The sequence below is a fragment of the Protomyctophum parallelum genome, assembly GCF_964188405.1.
Source record: "Protomyctophum parallelum genome assembly, chromosome: 12".
NCBI classification, from domain to species: domain Eukaryota; kingdom Metazoa; phylum Chordata; class Actinopteri; order Myctophiformes; family Myctophidae; genus Protomyctophum; species Protomyctophum parallelum.
In genome coordinates, this window is record NC_139712.1 from 14844295 (window position 1) to 14863382 (window position 19088).

Below are 19088 nucleotides of genomic sequence, written 5' to 3' on the forward strand. Positions count from 1 at the left end.
TACATCAAGTGAGTTCAGAGAGACACCATATAGGCCCTGATGTGGAGCCGAGATACATCAAGTGAGTTCAGAGAGACACCGTATAGGCCCTGATGTGGAGCCGAGATACATCAAGTGAGTTCAGAGAGACACCGTATAGGCCCTGATGTGGAGCCGAGATACATCAAGTGAGTTCAGAGAGACACCGTATAGGCCCTGATGTGGAGCCGAGATACATCAAGTGAGTTCAGAGAGACACCGTATAGGCCCTGATGTGGAGCCGAGATACATCAAGTGAGTTCAGAGAGACACCGTATAGGCCCTGATGTGGAGCCGAGATACATCAAGTGAGTTCAGAGAGACACCGTGTAGGCCCTGATGTGGAGCTGAGATACATCAAGTGAGTTCAGAGAGACACCGTATAGGCCCTGATGTGGAGCTGAGATACATCACGTGGGCTCAGAAAGCAGCAGCTTGTTGAGGTTGATGACAATGTTGGCGAAGTCGGTCAGGTCCACAAAGTCAGAGGTGATGATGTTGACCCCGTTGAGCCCGGGTCGCTGTTCCTCCACCCACGACATGATGATTGGCAGGTTTCTGGTTCAGAGGGGAAGAGGGGGATGAAGGACGAAAGAGAGACGGAATGAAGAAGGAAAGAGAGGAAGAGGGGAAGAGTGAATTACAGCTGTATACATACAGACAGACAGAAAGCTATACTGTAGACAGACAGACAGACAGACAGAAGCAAGGCATTTAAATACTTTATAGTATTAAGACATTATGATGCACAGGAGTTAGAGTGCAATACAAAATAAAAAGTAAAATAAATAAATAAATAAGAATACAATTTAGTACAGAAGAAATTATATTTTAAACAACACAGTGAAAGGCAGCAGCAAAAAGAGATGCATTAAGCTTTTATTCAAGCCAAGTTTTAGCAGACCTCCAGTAGTTTTTCGGGGGTTTGTAATCTGTATCGTACATGATATAGAACAAGATCCGCCCAGGCCGTGGCGTAACGGTCTGGGCACCGGACTGGTAATCCAGTCGCAGTGTGCCGCGGGTTCGACTCCCGAACCCGACACGGCCTTTACTGCATGTCATCCCCCCATCTCTCTCCCGTTTCCTGTCAGCCTACTGTCTGTCCCTTCAAAAATCAATAAAAGGCGTAAGCCGCAAAAAAAAAAAAAAAAAAAAAAAAAAGATCCTACAATTTATCAAATGCTTCATAAACCAACAGCAGTAAGTATCTTAAAAAAAAAATCACACCCGTGGGAAGTGAGGGGTGCTAATATATTAAAGTCTCTAACTCATGTTGCTATGATTAGGTGATGTAAAACAAACTGTGTCAATATTTTGACAGCAGGAATTGCCTGTCATAATTTGACAATTTGAAAGCAGTGCACCGAGTCTGGAGATCCATGCCCCACCCGGGTATATGCAATACCCGTGTCAGAGTACCCATTCCAATATCTGTGTCTCTTTTATGACCATATATGGAGATTTCTGTATCTGTCTCTCAGTGTCCCTTTATTCCTATCTATGGAGTTCTGTGTCAGGCAAGCCCAAATATGGAGTGTTGTGATGTCAGGCAAGCCCAAATATGGAGTGTTGTGATGTCAGAACAGGCCAGCTCCATATATGGACCCTGTGCAGAGTCTGGGTAGAGGCCTTTTGTGGCGGTTCTAGACAACCGTGGGTCCGACTGACTCGACACTGTGTCGAATTTGACAGACAGACAGAGATGTGGTGCATTTATAGATAGATGTGGTATGTGCCTTAACCACTGTGCTATCAGCAAGCCAACAGTAGTATTTTAAAATAAACTGGGTCAAAAAAAGCACTGAAAGTCTGCCACTGTTCGTGTTTAAGTGGATGTTATTGAATACTTTAACCAGAGCTGTGTCAGTGCTGTGGTGAGGTCAAAATCCTGACTGGAAGATATCATAGCCGATGTTCAGTGCCAAGAAGTTGTTCAGACTTTTACAATTACTAGAGGTTTAGGGCCACTACGGAGCCCTCACACCTACGCACATCTGTGCATTTGACTCCATTATGTGCATCTCCATATAAAGGTATGTGCATTTGACAGGATGGCACCATATATGGTGTAAAGTGTAAACAGTATACCGTCTATGACGCCAGATCGGAATGTGTCAGAGTCTTCAACCTAATCCATATAAGGTTTGTCAGTATGACATCACATCTTCCAGGAAAGGCTATAATACGTTACAGGGACATTTGAATTAGAATTTGAATTTGGAAGCAACGACAGCGATATAACTTCCTCTGTGGCATTTTCCGCCCCGCATTTCCGTCAAGATGGCTGATACCGAGATCAAGAAGAAGCGTACCTTCAGGAAGTTCACCTACAGAGGTGTCGACCTGGACCAGCTCCTGGACATGTCCCATGAGCAGCTGATGCAGCTGTACCCCGCCCGCCAGAGGAGGAGCCTGAGCCGCGGCCTACGCCGCAAGCAGCAGACTCTCCTGAAGCGCCTGCGTAAGGCCAAGACAGAGGCTCCCCCCATGGAGAAACCCGAGGTGGTCAAGACCCACCTGAGGGACATGGTCATCCTGCCCGAGATGGTCGGCTCCATGGTCGGCGTGTACAACGGCAAGACCTTTAACCAGGTGGAAGTCAAACCTGAGATGTGCGGTCACTATCTGGGGGAGTTCTCCATCACCTACAAGCCGGTCAAGCACGGTCGCCCCGGTATCGGAGCCACACATTCTTCCCGTTTCATCCCTCTGAAGTAGAATGGCTATTATTTGTTGTATAAATAAATACGTAAATAAATCACACTCGTGTGAAGTGAGTGATGCCCAGATTTTTTATGTATTTATAGCACGTTGTTATTTACCTCCCTATACAAGGATTATAGTCCATAGACTTGGCTGGCATAACATTACATCATAACTGCCCTAAACAAACATTAAAGTCCATAGACTTGGCTGGCATGAATTACATCCTAATTTACCCTAAAAAACATTAAACTCCACATAGACTTGGCTGGGGACAGGGAATCTATAATTAGGCTCTAAACAAACATTAAAAGTCCATAGACCCCGCTGGCCTTATATGAAGTAATTTCGGAAAGGCACCTATTGGAGGAGCTAGCCTAGCGCCCCTCAAAAAGTGGTCCACCACAAAAAGACAATAAAACAAAAAGACGGCCAGCCCACCCATTAGCTATAGGATTTCCCTTAAAAAGGGAGGTGTGTTTAGGGGTCAATAATAATTGTTCATTAGTGGTGTGTCTAGACACGTCTCTTAACTGCAGTTTTCAGGCCCTGAATAAATAATAAAGAATAAAATATGTACAGTATAGAAGGATAATATCTTTCTGTAGGGATTGGAATCGAGTAAGGGAATAGTTAGTGAATTGGATGTGTTCACTCAGGCTGAATTAACATAGTACTGAACTGATCAGTACCTTTTATCAATGCCGATAACAGACAGTCTCTCTCTCTCTTTTTTTGCAAAACAATGATGTCATGCGTCTGCATTGCTGATAAGGAAAAGATAAGGATTATTTATTTATTATGTTCAACTTAAATGTTATCAGGCAGACATGAATTCCTTTCTTCTACTACAGTGTTCCGACTCAAAGATAATAAAACAGTTGACAACTTGTTGCAAATTATTTTTCCAGAATGAAATTGAACCAGGAATCAATGAGGGAAGCGATAAAGAATATAGGATACATTTGCAGAATTTCCCTGTCTGTCTGATAAAAAGATAGACCACTATTGTTACTCTAAAGAACACACTTGTTCATGTACTATGCAAACATGCATTTCCCGTCAGTCCGTCACCCACCCCACACATATATGGTCATGCCTCGTGACATCACGTGACATCATCAGGGATGGAGATTCCTGATGTCATCAATACTGGCCAGCAACTCTACATCTGACCTCAAACCCTTAGATCTCCATATATGGAGCTGACCTGTTCTGACATTCCATATGTTGATCCTTCCCCATCCATCCTTCCTCTTCGATGTCTCCCTTTTGACTGATACCTGTCCATTTAAACTCTAGACGGGCCTGCCCCAAAGTTAGTAATGCAGCTGCACCCGGCAGCCGGGCCCGGAAATTAAGGCCCGGCCCTAACTGGGCCTTCACTCAAGACACTGCCCTGCTGCCACCCTTAGATCTCCATATATGGAGCTGACCTGTTCTGACATTGCATATGTTGATCTGACCTCATCAAACCCTGTACACTCAAGTCACGCTCCATATATGGCCAGTACAGAATTAATTCCATATGTTGATCTGACCCCCCATTCCAAAGCGCCAGTGCTCACTTTTAGCGCCAGTGCCCCCTTTATGTTCAGGGCCGCTATGTGGCCCTCACCTCTAGCACCACGTCACGCCGCGCCATGGCACCGCCATCTGAGTGATATGGGCATATATGGAGATGTGTGTCTGTCAGTACTTGTCCCTTTTATGCCCACAAGTGTAGATCTCTGTATTTGCCAGTTCTTATCCCTTTCATACTCAGAGGCCATACTGTATATGTGGACCTGGCCCCTTTTGTGCCCATATATGGAGCTGAGTGATTTGTTTGTGATTGATGCAACACACTCCATATTTGGACGTATAGCTGCTTTGGGAACTCCTTATATGGTTATAGCTGAGTCATGGTGACATGAATGTGATTGCGTGGTCCAACCTGTATTCCATTATTGTCTCCACCAGGCCGAAGGCATGTGGGGAGAGTATGTTTTGCACTCCGTCCGTCCGCGTGTCCGTCCGTTTGTGTGTCCGTCCGTTTGTGTGTCCGTGTGTCCGTGAACAGCTAATCTCGGCCACCGTTAACCCGGTCGATGCCATATTTTGCACACACACTCCCTGGATGCCAACCATGAACCTCTGCCCCACACTTTCCAGAACGGCCTGTTATAGCGCCACCAGGAGGCCGCTTTGTGCAAAACAAGTTTTTCCATGCCATATTTTGCACACACACTCCCTGGATGCCAACCATGAACCTCTGCCCCAAACTTTCCAGAACGGCCTGTTATAGCGCCACCAGGAGGCCGCTTTGTGCAAAACAAGTTTTTGCACAGTACACCTACAGATTTTGTCCAAACATCACGCAAATTGGTACACAGTCTCTCTAGAGCCATTCAACGAAACGGGTCTTTCAGATTTATCAGACTCCATCCTGATTGGTTAAGATTGGCTTCCAAAGTTCACAGGAGTGCTCAGTTTCAAACAAAATGCTGCAAATCATGAACACATCACGTGATTTCCGTGAAATTGTGCACCCACATTCCCACTAGGCCGAGGACGAAATGCCACATGAACAATTTCAACTCAGCCTCAAGGTGGCGCTATAACTGGCCGAAAAGTGTTTTTACCTCTAACTGCACGGATCTGTGGATAACCTGGTGGAGACCTGTGCCCGGAAGGGCACTTTTTCTAGTTAGGCCATGATTTTGTGGCTATTTTGTGTATGCATTTTTTCATAGGCCTACACATTCACGCTACGTGGCCCTCACATCTCCTCTCTCTCTCTCTCTCTCTCTCTCACACACACACAGAGAGCCCTGTCGGTATCAGTTGTGCGCTGAACCCTGAGCCCTCCGCTCAGCTTATAGCAGCGCTCAGAACAAAACATGGAAGTCAGAAGGTTTATCCTGCGATAATAAACAATCCCATTTCCTCGGAAGTGCAAAATTAGGCCATTTCCCGTCTAAGGCCAGAATGTCCACTGCTCCGGAGTTCTGTTGCTCGGCATGACTGGAGAATTTGTTCAAATGGTTTAGCTGCAGTTAGTTAGGTTAGCTGCAGTTAGTTGTTCAAATGGTTTAGCTGCAGTGGTGGACAAAGTATTGTATACTCAAGTATTATGAAGCACATTTTCAGAAACGTTGACATTTTCAAAGATAGCAAAAAAATAGTAGATCTACAAGCTCACAGCACATGTTCACTATATTTGAAATAGGGCTTTAGTGGTTGATTCCAAATATTTTGTTTCTGCCCCAAGAGTCCCTTCCTAGAAATGTAGTAAGTGGAGTCAAAAGTACAATATTTCTATTGAAAATAGTGAAAGTCTTCAGCTTGCAAAAAACTAATACTCAACAGTATAGTTACTTAAAAGTATAGTAGGCTACTCAAATGTACTGTCCACAACTGTGTCCTCTCCAATAAAGCCCTTCAATAAGAGTAGAATTACATTTAGCTGTTGTCTACATTTATAGATTTTGGGACTTTTACATGCTGTGGGACATAGTGTAATGTAGGCTAAGTAATACTGTCATTGTCCTGTGAATTATTTTTTGTTTGTTTAGGTTAATACTGTTTACTGTGAACTGCTGCGATATATCTAACTCCTCACTCCCTATTTCGCTGCATCCATTTAGACCCTTGTTTCCAGGATTTCTTCTATGCTAGGTCAGGAATCATCTCACTTCAAGATGTTTACTGCCCTCTACAGGCTACAGAATGAACTAAGAAGACTTGAACTAATTTTCACACACAACACAAGACAAACATCCACACATTAAACTGGGGATTCTCGGGTCGATCATTAACGCCATTATGTGGATGAGATGCTCACAGATAGCACCCCAGAACAACTACATAACTAACTAAATAACTAAGATAAGTGGTTCCCAGCCTTTTCTGGACCAGGGCCCACTTGAAAATCGCAAAAGCATTCGTGGCCCACCCATGTTGTAACTCTGGGCCGTGGGCCACGTGCATTTTCAGAGATCCATTTTAATGATCAGTCAATCGATTGTGTTCCGGCTTGGATGAATGGAACGAACAATGCTAGTTTCCAATTTTTTAAATATCTTTAAAATATATTTTTGAAGAAGTATTAGCTACAGTATGCTTCGACCAATTTGATTTACAGCAGGACAAATTTAGGCAACTGATACGACGGGAAGTGGGATTGCGGAACATCCGATTTGAACATTGTGGGAAAGCAAAGCAAAGTTACCATGTTTACCCAGGGTAACTGGACTAAGCTCAAGAACTTGTTTACAGCCAGGCCCTGCTCATAGAACATTTCATGGTAGGGGTTCAATGCCTTGTCCAAGGGCACTTCAGCGGTGGTAATTTTAACGTGCCGGTCCGGGGATACCAACTAGCGACCTTCCGATATCAAGACCGCTCCGCAAACCGTACGGCCACCGCTGCCCCCAGGGAGGCAGCAGTCTTGGCTGGACAGACTACTCTCATACACACACACGTCACTGACCTCTCCACAAGGTACTTGCGTAAACCCGTGACCAAGCCCTTTGCAATGGTTGGAACCTTGGGAGTGAGGATGGCCTGGGAGACATGGAAGGCACCGTTCTTGGACCTCTCATCCAGTGTGGTCTTCAGAAACTATGGAAGATAATACATTTTAAAAATCACACCTGTGTGAAGTGAGGAGCGATAACATATTAAAGTCTATCTCATGTTGATTAGGTGATGTAATGGTGATCTAAAACAAACGATGCCAACACAAACATTAAACACCATTAACAATAAAGAGACAATATGACGTAAACGACACATGACGTACATTTTCCCTTCATTGTCAATGCATTCACAAAACATACTTTGAACTAAAGACAAACATTAAATCTGTGTATAGGAGGGGCTAGCGGCCCTCAAAAAGCCACTATATACTGTACGAAAGCCATTTATGTTAAGATTTATTGCTATTAATTTGTGGTCAAATCTACAGTACATTACTACATCTGTGGAAATGAAACGAAAGCCATTTATGTTAAGATTTATTGCTATTAATTTGTGGTCAAATCTACAGTACATTACTACATCTGTGGAAATGTAGATCTATGTATAATGATAAATGAGCTGTTTGAACTTGTAAGATGGGTGTTATTGATTGATTCCAACAAAAAAGGAACAAAATGTGTCCCTTATCAGTTATCTCAGTCAGTCAGCCTGCCCCAGCCTGTGTGATTTCTGGTCTAGAGGGGCGGGTGCCAGCGAAAACAGACGGTGTACCCAAGCCGTGCTACACATATACGCTGAGTCGTATATGTACTTGCACAACGTGCACGTGGCCTTCTACTTCTCGTGCACTGTGACCCAGAGAGAGGTCAGCAGGCCAGCACTAATGGCTTTGACGTGCCGTCTAGTAAACAAAGCGGCTGGCCCTTTAAAATTGGCTCGAACACCAAGGGCCACAACATAATAAAGGACACAAAGTCAGGTCAAAAGTGTACAAAAGTATACCAAATTTATTTAAAATTGAGATCAGCATTACATGTCAAGAAACTGAACCCCCAAACAAGCCATGAATGTACCACAAAGGGGGACACTGAATAAATAAAGGGTTCACTTAATAAATGGCAAAAACAATAATAATGATAAACTCAAGACCTAACTAGGCATCCTCACTAACAAACAAAAATATGGGCTGGTAAACTAATAAGTGGGGGAGCCTGGGGAGCTATGCACTATGTGCATGTCGGAGTCCCCAGACTCCCCATAAACTACCAAAACCAAAATAAGAACTAAACTAACCAGAAACAAAACGGCAAACGAATACTTACGACCAGCCCAGTAACTGAAATAAAGAGGCCAGGTGTGTAGGAGTAGAGACCATTAAAGCCTCACTGAGCCTTTTGGTTTCCGAGACAGAGGTCTAAAGTAACCTAATACATTAATACACACACTCCGTCTGTGTGTGTGTGTGTGTGTGTGTGTGTGTGTGTGTGTGTGTGTGTGTGTGTGTGTGTGTGTGTGTGTGTGTGTGTGTGTGTGTGTCCCCGTCCGGTCGATGCCAAACTTTGCACACACACCCCCTGGATGCCAATGATGAACCTCTGCCCCAAATTGTCCAGATTGGCCTGTTATAGCACCACCATGAGGCATATTTTGACATTTCTACCTTAACTGCACCAATCTGCATGACACTTTGCATGCACACTCCCTAGAGGCCAAGGAAAAACCTTTGCAACCTTTGTTTTATGCTATAAAACAAAATGTTTACAAAATGTGTTTGTAAAACACATTTTACTCCTCCAGATTCTGTCTATAACCCATAAACAGTCAGTACATTTTATAATTAAATATTTTTTTAAACCATCCCATCCAAATAATGAAATTATTTTGCACCTAGCATCCAAGGCGATTTAACAGAGATAACATTCATCCACGCACACACACATTCATACACCGATGGCGGAGGAAACAATGCAAGGCTCCAACCTGCACATCGGGAGCAATTAGGGGTTCAGTGTCTTGCTCAAGAAGGACACGTTGACAATCGACACTAACTCTGGGGGAGCCTGGGATCGAACGCCACACCTGTCGCCCCAGACAGGTGATGACAGACAGGTGAAGATGACAGACAGGTGATGATGACAGACAGGTGATGATGACAGACAGGTGAGCGACTCTTCCACTCATTAGGGCTGATCATGAACAGCTGTGGGACCAGCAGCAAGCCTTAAAACCTCTGCTGAGGGCAGGGCAGCCACTCACTTCATTCTTCCTCAGCATTTCTGATTGTAGAGCAATGGCCACATTCTGCAACCTTGTTCTCGTGCCGCTGGTGCTTTATTGGTTTGCCCAAGGTAAAAGCTTTTTGTTTCCAATGTGCATTCATTAAATTGTAGGTCTGTTGCAGATTCATAGGAAGACTAAACAATGTTTGAGAAATGTTATAATTGCTGGTAGTTTGGAGGGAGCATTCATTCTATGATGTCACCTGAACATACAGCTCCAGATAATTAATTCTAATCATTTATGTCAAATTTGTCTATGATATGATGACTCAGTTTATAGTGTAAATGTTAGTGTTTCTGTATCATAATGGGCTCTGTTGGAATGTATGCTTTCTTTCTTCACAGCTGGTCTTTACAAAGTTGCCAATTTTACTAATTAACATACGCTATACCATACAGATTGCATAGGTTATATTGTATTAACTTGCAGGACTCTGCCATACAGATTGTATTATATGCAGGACTCTGCCATACAGATTGTATTATATGCAGGACTCTGCCATACAGATTGTATTATATGCAGGACTCTGCCATACAGATTGCATAGGTAGGTTATATTGTATTAACATGCAGGCCATACAGATTGGACAAACTTAATAAACTTACTTGGTCACAAAACGTTACATGGTGCTGCTTTAATTATTATTATTGGTAAAACCTGTTAAGGAAGCTGCTGTGCATGATAGTACTTAAAGAGAGATATATCTAGTTCACCCCCAAAATGACTTTTTCTCTCTATGGAGATTTTTTGTTGCATTCTTAAGCCAATAATTTGACCAGTAGTGGTTCCCTATTGAGACACAGTCTTCCTTTGTTGTTGTTAAAGTAAACCTCCCTTTACATGGGCATTGAAGCTAATCATCCCCGCTGCCCCAGTTTGATTGCAGTGTTGCTTCTGTAGTTTACAAACTTTAAGTCAGTGCTATCGATAAATATTAGATGGCTCTAACTTAATGTGGCTATATTCCCCTGTGAAAAAATGAGCTTCAAGTCATAGCTGTATTCAAACTCACAATGTCTTGTGGTAACCTGTCTACAGGATGCTGTATCCCCCTCGTCACACCCAGCAAGAGTCGGCACCAACATTATTAACGGCACCAACATTATTAACGTGACAATGACGGGACCAACGCCGCAGGACCAGAAGTTATCCGGCCAAAGAATGTTATAGGCCTACCAGTTCCAGGATGCTATTGGTGTAGGCCGGCCCTCAAATGTATCCAAGATTCATTAGCCACCCCTAAATAGCCAGCCCCAAAAGTCTTTTGAAGAGAGCATCCGAGCCAGTGTTTACCAGCTGAGCGAGCGGTGGGTCATGAACTGAACTGAATTTCATTGCATCGCATTTTTATCAATACAAACCTTTAAACTGACTTTCCGTGTTTGAGTGTTGCATTTATTGGCTGAGTGTTTTGGGTTTAAATCATTTCCTATGTTAAAGTGTACAGATTTACTATTTTATATCTATCTATCTATCTAATGGTAAATGGTGCATTTATATAGCACCTACGTAGCATCCAAGGCGATTTAACAGATAACATTCATCCATGCACACACATTCATACACCGATGGCGGAGGAAACGATGCAAGGCACCAACCTGCACATCAGGAGCAATTAGGGGTTCAGTGTCTTGCTCAAGAAGGACACTTTGACAATCGACACTAACTCTGGGGGAGCCCGGGATCGAAGGCCACACCTCTGTCGCCCCAGACAGGTGATGATGACAGACAGGTGAGCGACTCTTCCACTCATTAGGGCTGATCATGAACAGCTGTGGGACCAGCAGCAAGCCTTAAAACCTCTGCTGAGGGCAGGGGCCAAGGCAGACACTCACTTTATTCTTCCTCAGCATTTCTTATTGTAGAGCAATGGCCACTTTTTGCAACCTTGTACTCGTGCCGCTGGTGCTTTATTGGTTTGCCCAAGGTAAAAGCTTTTTGTTTCTGTGAAGAAATGAGCTTCAAGTCATAGCTGTATTAAAACTCACAATGTCTTGTGGTAACCTGTCTACAGGATGCTGTATCCCCCTCGTCACACCCAGCAAGAGTCTGCCCAACAACACCATGGAGACTCCCACAGACGCCCTCATGACTGACACCAGCAGCATGGTGAGAGGTGGGCCAAACATCACAGACGCCCTCATGACTGACACCAGCAGCATGGTGAGAGGTGGGCCAAACATCACAGACGCCCTCATGACTGACACCAGCAGCATGGTGAGAGGTGGGCCAAACATCACAGACGCCCTCATGACTGACACCAGCAGCATGGTGAGAGGTGGGCCGAACATCACAGACGCCCTCATGACTGACACCAGCAGCATGGTGAGAGGTGGGCCGAACATCACCGACGGCACCACCAACATTATTAACGTGACAATGACGGGACCAACGCCGCAGGACCGGAAGTTATCCGGCCAAAGAATGGTTATAGGCCTACCAGTTCCAGGATGCTATTGGTGTAGGCCCGGCCCTCAAATGTATCCAAGATTCATTAGCCCCCCCTCTAAATAGCCAGCCCCCCCATAGCACCCACAGTCACACATTTCTGGAGCTGTCGCTCTCTTCAAAAGTCTTTTGAAGAGAGCATCCGAGCCAGTGTTTACCAGCTGAGCGGTGGGTCATGAACTGAACTGAACTTCATTGCATCGCATTTTTATCAATACAAACCTTTAAAATGACTTTCCGTGTTTGAGTGTTGCATTTATTGACCGAGTGTTTTGGGTTTAAATCATTTTCTATGTTAAAGTGTACATATTTACTATTTTATATCTATATCTATCTCTCTCTGTTAACTTGGTACTGTACCGATTCAGAACAGAGATTTTCATCCCATCCAAATAATGAAATGGTAAATGGTGCATTTATATAGCACCTATACGTAGCATCCAAGGCGATTTAACAGATAACATTCATCCATGCAAACACACATTCATACACCAATGGTGGAGGAAACAATGCAAGGCACCAACCTGCACATCGGGAGCAATTAGGGGTTCAGTGTCTTGCTCAAGAAGGACACTTTGACAATCGACACTAAGGTCACATCACATTCCCACCTAATACTTTGCAGCAGCAGGATTGGTTTTAATCGCAGCAAAGCTCTCTGGTGTGAATGTGACCTAACTCTGGGGGAGCCCCAGACAGGTGATGACAGACAGGTGAGCGACTCTTACACTCATTAGGGCTGATCATGAACAGCTGTGGGACCAGCAGCAAGCCTTAAAACCTCTGCTGAGGGCAAGGGCCAAGGCAGACACTCACTTTATTCTTCCTCAGCATTTCTTATTGTAGAGCAATGGCCACATTTTGCAACCTTGTACTCGTGCCGCTGGTGCTTTATTGGTTTGCCCAAGGTAAAAGCTTTTTGTTTCTGTGAAGAAATGAGCTTCAAGTCATAGCTGTATTAAAACTCACAATGTCTTGTGGTAACCCATCTACAGGATGCTGTATCCCCCTCTATATATATATATATTCCCGAGTTAACTTGGTACTGTACCGATTCAGAACAGGGATTTTCAGGGTCGGCCTCAGGTCTTAGTGGGGTTTTTTTTTAAGGGACGATTCTGCATTTCAAAGGACAGTTGGCGACCCTAAATGGTGACAGCCAGGCCTACACTGACCTGAATGAGTTTGAGGGGCTTTGTGGTGTTGGCCCACGGGGCAGGGATCCTGCTGCCGGGCCACAGGACAGGACAGCCCTCTGCGGAAGGATGGTGGTAGAAGACTATCACCTGACCATAGATGGAGAGAAGGAAGGTAGGTAGATGAGGTAAACCAGTCACAGATTAGATTAGGGTAAGGAAATTACTTGATAGTCATTGAGTCATCTCTGAATGAGACACGTATGGCTGCACACATGAATGATCATGTATAGCATTTTGAGATGTGGCTCATAGGTTCGAGGCATGTGTGACAGCAAGAGGCAGAGATATAGAGAGATTGAAAAATACACATTAGACTGAAGGACTCATCCCACTGAATGACTCTTTGCCATTGCTGGTTTGTTCAGTAACATGAGTCTACCTGTATCTCAAGCTCTTGTCTTGAATAAACACCAAACTATACCACTTACTTACTTACTTCTACCTTTTAAGAGAGGGAAAGGAGAGAACAATGAGAAGACGAGAGCTAAGAGTGAAGGAGACTATCGGAAGAAGATGGGTTAATGGGATGACACTCACCTCTAATTAGTAATTACTATCCAGGTCACTCACAGGTAGATTACCTGACTGACCACTTGCTGACAGGCACACACACATGCAGACGCACGCATGCACTCGCACACACACACACACACACACGTGTAGACAATACAGTACCTACCCTTATTATAATCTTGTAACCACCCTCTGCTAAGACTTGAAAACGACCCACTTAAAGACTAAAATAGCAAAGCGTGTGTGTGTGTGTGTGTGTACATACTGTAAGCGTAGGACAGAAAGCAATAAAATAATACCCACAAATTTGACCATACACATTTTACATCTCCTGTATAATCCATCTCCTGTATAGGAACGCCACTCCACTTCTACCATATATCTGCCATATTTTCTTTTGCCATTTTCTTTTTTACACCTTTCAACCTGGTTTTGGGGTTTTATAGGCAAGACATTGTAAAGGTTTTCAATAATCGCTGTTCCGAAAAATCTTTTTTTTTAATTAGAATTGATGTTGCATTTTCAAACACAGAATATTCGTAGGAGAAATCTGAAATCAACGTTCTTCTAGGACTCGGTATCAGTATTGGCATTGGACCCACAAATCAACGTTCTTCTAGGACTCAGTATCAGTATTGGCATTGGACCCACAAATCTGGCATTGGTCGGGTTTTTCGACGTATAAATGATACGTAACTTGCGGAGTTAGTTCAGTCAGATATACTTGAGGGGTTTCATGCTGTGCTCAAGGGTGCATACATATACTCAAGGGGTTAATAATATGCTGCATTACTACGTGGGTGTATTCAGTGTGCAAGACCCACATGTCAATTGCTGACGTCACGTGACAGTCAGCTGACCAATTGGACGGGGTATTATTATTTTAAGCTCACCTAGACTGCATGCTTCTTCCTGCCTTCCTTATGCATATGGTTCCTGGTTGTTGTTTTGCTCCCACCGCCACCCCAGCACCACCGGTGGGCTCTGTTATTTCTGTTCCCCATGGGGGGTTGTTATTGTATATCTATCTCTATCTATCTTTTTAGCAGAGCCGAACGCCAAGATAAAATATTGTATGCACACTTGTATTCTCATTCTATAATACATTTTGGTTCAATCTATTTGTGAGTCTATATCTGACTGAAATGAACACGAACCTGGAACTTGTTCTTCCAGAGGTAGTTGAGGGTTATGTCCTCCACAGGACTGACGGGACACAGCTTGCCTCCAAAGACTTCCTTCAGCATGGCAATGAGATACGTGTGGTGCTCGGCCTCCATGGCATAATGGTGGTTGAAATCCAGGAAGACCATCTTGACAGAGCATTGACAGTCAATCAATTGATTGGCTAATTAATAAATTGTATTGATCAGTCAGTCAATACACAAATACAAGAATACATCAGACAGTCAGTCAATCAATCATTGATCATTCAGTAAAGTATTTGTTTTCTATTCTCTCCAATTCTGCTGACCAATTCAAATTTCCCCCGAAATCAAGTCACCAATTCTGAATTACCCCATGTAGTCTCTATCACTACTGGCTGAGAGAGACAGAGTGCAAAAAAGGAAAACATTGGAATATGTACATGTGCATTTGAGCTTGGTTTATTATACCAACGACTCTACGTACTTAAAGCATTTTCAGTAGCTGCCACATTACTTTTGTATAAAAAAGTTTAGAAAGGAAAGCAGAATAGAAAGGAACATTTAAAGTACCTCTTTCTTGTGTGTGTTCAGGAACGAGTCGATGTCTGACAGCCCGTCCCTTACCTTAAAAGAGAAATAGAGAGAGGTTAGGGTTCTTCAGCAACAACTCAGCTATGCACATATTCTGTCCTGTCCTCTTTCTTTGACAATAGATGTGATACAGGCATTAAATAATGACTCCATAATTGCCAGCTGCAGCAAGCTTTCGTCTATAAACATTTGTGTTTATACAAGTTTGTGTGCTACAGCCTCTGCCTCAGCTCACGGCTTCACGTTGCGGCGTTCAGATTTTATGTTGTTCAGACTATGGGTTTTATGGGTACGTCTCCCATTGGCTTAGAGGCAGCCAATGAGGAAAAAGTTTCTACTACGGTTACTAGTAGAGGTATAGGTGTCGGTGAACATGTTGTCCAGCCGCTTTTCAAGCAGCTGGCAAAAACGATAGAATACAGTAAGTAACTGCAATTTTTCCAGGCCATGCAATGCCACAGTTTTACACCTGTAAATGACAATAATAAACATAGATTTCATATCATGATATCATCTCTTATATCATTACACGGTATAATCTAACATTATATCATTGTCTCCACCAGGTGGAAGTCATGGGGAGAGAGTGTGTTTTGCATTCCGTCCGTCCGTCCGTGTGTGTGTGTGTCCGTCCGTTACCAGCTAATCTCTGGCACCGTTAACCCGGTCGATGCCAAACTTTGCACACACACTCCGTGCTGCCAACGATGCCTGCCCCAAATATTCCAGAACGTCCTGTTATAACCACCATGAGGCCGACTTTTGTAAAACATTACTCCTCCAGAAATCCCGCAAATCGTTACACAGTATCTCTATATTCATGTGCTCAAGACGGATCTGTCTGATATTTCATATTCCATCCTAATTGTCTATAATTGGCTTTCAAAGTTTGCAGGATTGGCCCGTTTTGAACAAAAAGCAATCCTGAACGCAGCATGCAATTAAGTAAAATCGTTTCTACTATAGGCTGAGGAATATATCCCACCCTTTTCACATTGACCTGTTATAGCGCCACCAGGAGGCCACCACCTGACATGTTGTATCCATCTTGTGTTTCGTTATATTTCGTTCTGGTTTCCTCAGACATTGTAGCAGGTGGTTTAAGGTACTGTGTGCACGGTACACTACTACTTACTGCTACTGCTACTCTGTCTCTGTCTGTCTGTCTATTGTCTCGTGCCAGGTAAGCCAATCACAGATTAGGGACAAAAAATGACTTGATAGTCATTGAGTCATCTCTGAATGCGACACACATGTGAGTATGTCTGCACACATGAATGCATGCATGGTGATAATGTACAGCATCGAACGGGTGATTAATAATAAAATACTACTACAGATTCTACTATACAAACAAAACAAAGCAAGGATGGCTATAGAAATCAGTAGTTGTCCACCTTGTGTCCAAACAGGCCGTGGATGAAGTAGATGTCATCGTCGCGATCCCCCGGCATGGAGGACACTCTCAGGTCAAAGTAGCGAATGCCAGCATCCAGTTGCTCCTGAAACGTCAGGTTCTGACAAAGTATACAACATATACGCATCTGATCAGACTAGACACTTCTGGGAAGGAAGCAGAGATGTTTACGTCAGTGGTTCTCAAAGTGCGGTCCTTGATGGGGGTTCTGGGGGTCCCCGGCAAAATTAGATAATTTAGCATGAAAATCAGTTTAACCACTTTATCCCTATACATTGCTTATTTGAAAATATGCGACCTACAAGCTCACAACGCATTATGATGGGACACATTGTGAGCTTGTAGATTTTGAAAAATGTTAACACAAATCTTGCATAGGGGTCCCGGGCACTAAATAATTTCAGATGGGGGTCCGTAGCCAAATAATTGGGGCATGAAAAGGTTTGAGAGCCACAAGTTTACGTGGTAACCGGAGAACTCGCCAGTTTTCTGGCTCGGTCTTCGTCAGGGTTCTATCTCAGATAGACCCTGACGAAGACCTTTTGGTCGAAACGCGTAGGTCCTGTTTTATTTGCCTTGCTCATCAATCAATAAATTATATGAACCTTTTTCACCAAAGACGGAGTGCCTTGGATTCCTTTTTTCTTTTCAAGTCTGCAATTGACACCTTTTGGAATCAAGCAGTACAACTTGAAGGAAAGATACCTTTTTTGTCTATAACATGAGGTTTGACATACTATACTGATGAAGACAGCATGTTAGCATAACGATGAAGACATTGAAACTTGTTTCTCTCCACTTTTTGCTGCGGCTAGTTGGTAAACTGGCGAGTTCTCTGGTATTCGCTTACGTGGATCTGCTGAAGGTGTGTTACCTGCGTCATGGCCCACTTCACCATAACCTTCTTGGCCATTTGTCTGAAGACGTTAGCCAGGTACTGGACGTAGGCCTTCTGATCTGGACCCACGGGAGCGTGCACGTCCACCCAGTAGGTGAAAGAATCATGGGACCCTGTGTGAGAGAGAGAGAGATTGAGACAGACAGACAGGACGACGATGATGAGATAGCAGCAGGCTACAACATAGTCCCAGACAATGCTGCCATAGTCATAGAATGCCTCTTCATAGAATGCCTCTTGCTCTTTGTCCACTCAAACTGCCTGCCTGGTCGGAACTAGCTGTTCCTGAACAGTCGGACAGGAAGTTGGTTTTAACTTCACACAAGTCTTACCTGGCACAGCGAGGTATTTAAGGGGCATGGCACTCAGCCTGGGAGAGAGTGAGCCCATCCAGTCGGCATTGGCGCTGCCGATGCCCGCAGGTCGTGTCTTCATGTCAGGGGGGGGGGGGGGGGGGGGGAACACCACTTAATAAAGTCAGGAACCTTCAATAGCCAGAACTAAGACATTGGCACAAGAACTTTCCATTTCGAGAGAATCCAGGAGGTGATGGATAAGTGACCAGAAATCATCTTGAGGACCCTCCGAGTGTCCCTTGTGGGTGACAGGCAGCTTTCCTCCCACATTGTCATTCTGTGGTTCGCAAGCATGCAGGCACACTCACTAATGACGGAAGATAATCCTCTTTAGAAATTACACTCCTTAACGTGACCCCTCCCCCCTGCACCTTTGAGACACACACACACACACACACACACACACACACACACACACACACACACACACACACACACACACACACACACGGGATGGATGGAGAGGATGGATATTGCAGAGTTAGAAACCCAGTTTCTTTCTTTCTTTCTTGTAAATGGAAAACACTTCCTGACCAGACTGGAATTTATTGAAGTAGGAGTCAGGCCTCAGTGAGCAGTGAAGAGTTTATTGACTCTAATGTTCATAAAAACAGCAGACTGAACATTGGTCAGCTTGGGAATAAAGAACCTGATGTTGGATAGGAATTTATGGAGGGTAGCGATCCAGGAATCCCGAGTTGGTGTTGGCTAGACCTCATTCTCACAGCAACTAACAAACACATGAATATATTTCTGTATATTTCTTTCTACTGTGCCTTTTCATTCTACCAATGTTATTCATCAACATATTATTGGCTAGCCCTGTTCCATATTGGCTAACCTACACCACTCTTATTTTGAGTATTAGTTGGTAACAATATTACCATTACCAACTAATAATCTGAATAAGAGCGGTGTAAATTATGGAATAATGTTTAGTCAAAATGATGCCATCATTTATCATAACATTTTCGACAGCCTGCTAACATTTACCTACACTGGTACATATGTAGCCTATCTTACGGCAGTGGTTATCAAAGTGGGGACCTC

The 19088-nt window shown here is 43.8% G+C and overlaps 2 protein-coding genes across 2 annotated transcripts; one reads left to right on the forward strand and one right to left on the reverse strand.

Annotated features, from left to right (window-relative positions):
* Nucleotides 1-428: 428 nt before the first annotated feature.
* plcxd2 (phosphatidylinositol-specific phospholipase C, X domain containing 2) lies at nt 429-18117 on the reverse strand (the record flags this gene model as incomplete). The annotated part of the gene is made up of 8 exons (XM_083777651.1): nt 429-576; nt 7199-7329; nt 13092-13202; nt 14786-14941; nt 15347-15400; nt 16765-16884; nt 17659-17795; nt 18015-18117. 8 exons carry the CDS (start codon nt 18115-18117, stop codon nt 429-431), a joined length of 960 nt encoding a protein of 319 aa, XP_083633777.1.
* Nucleotides 2302-2739, forward strand: LOC310867739 (small ribosomal subunit protein uS19-like; the record flags this gene model as incomplete). The annotated part of the gene is made up of 1 exon (XM_083777859.1): nt 2302-2739. The coding sequence occupies one exon, from the start codon at nt 2302-2304 to the stop codon at nt 2737-2739; it is 438 nt and encodes a 145-aa protein (XP_083633985.1).
* Nucleotides 18118-19088: the final 971 nt, after the last annotated feature.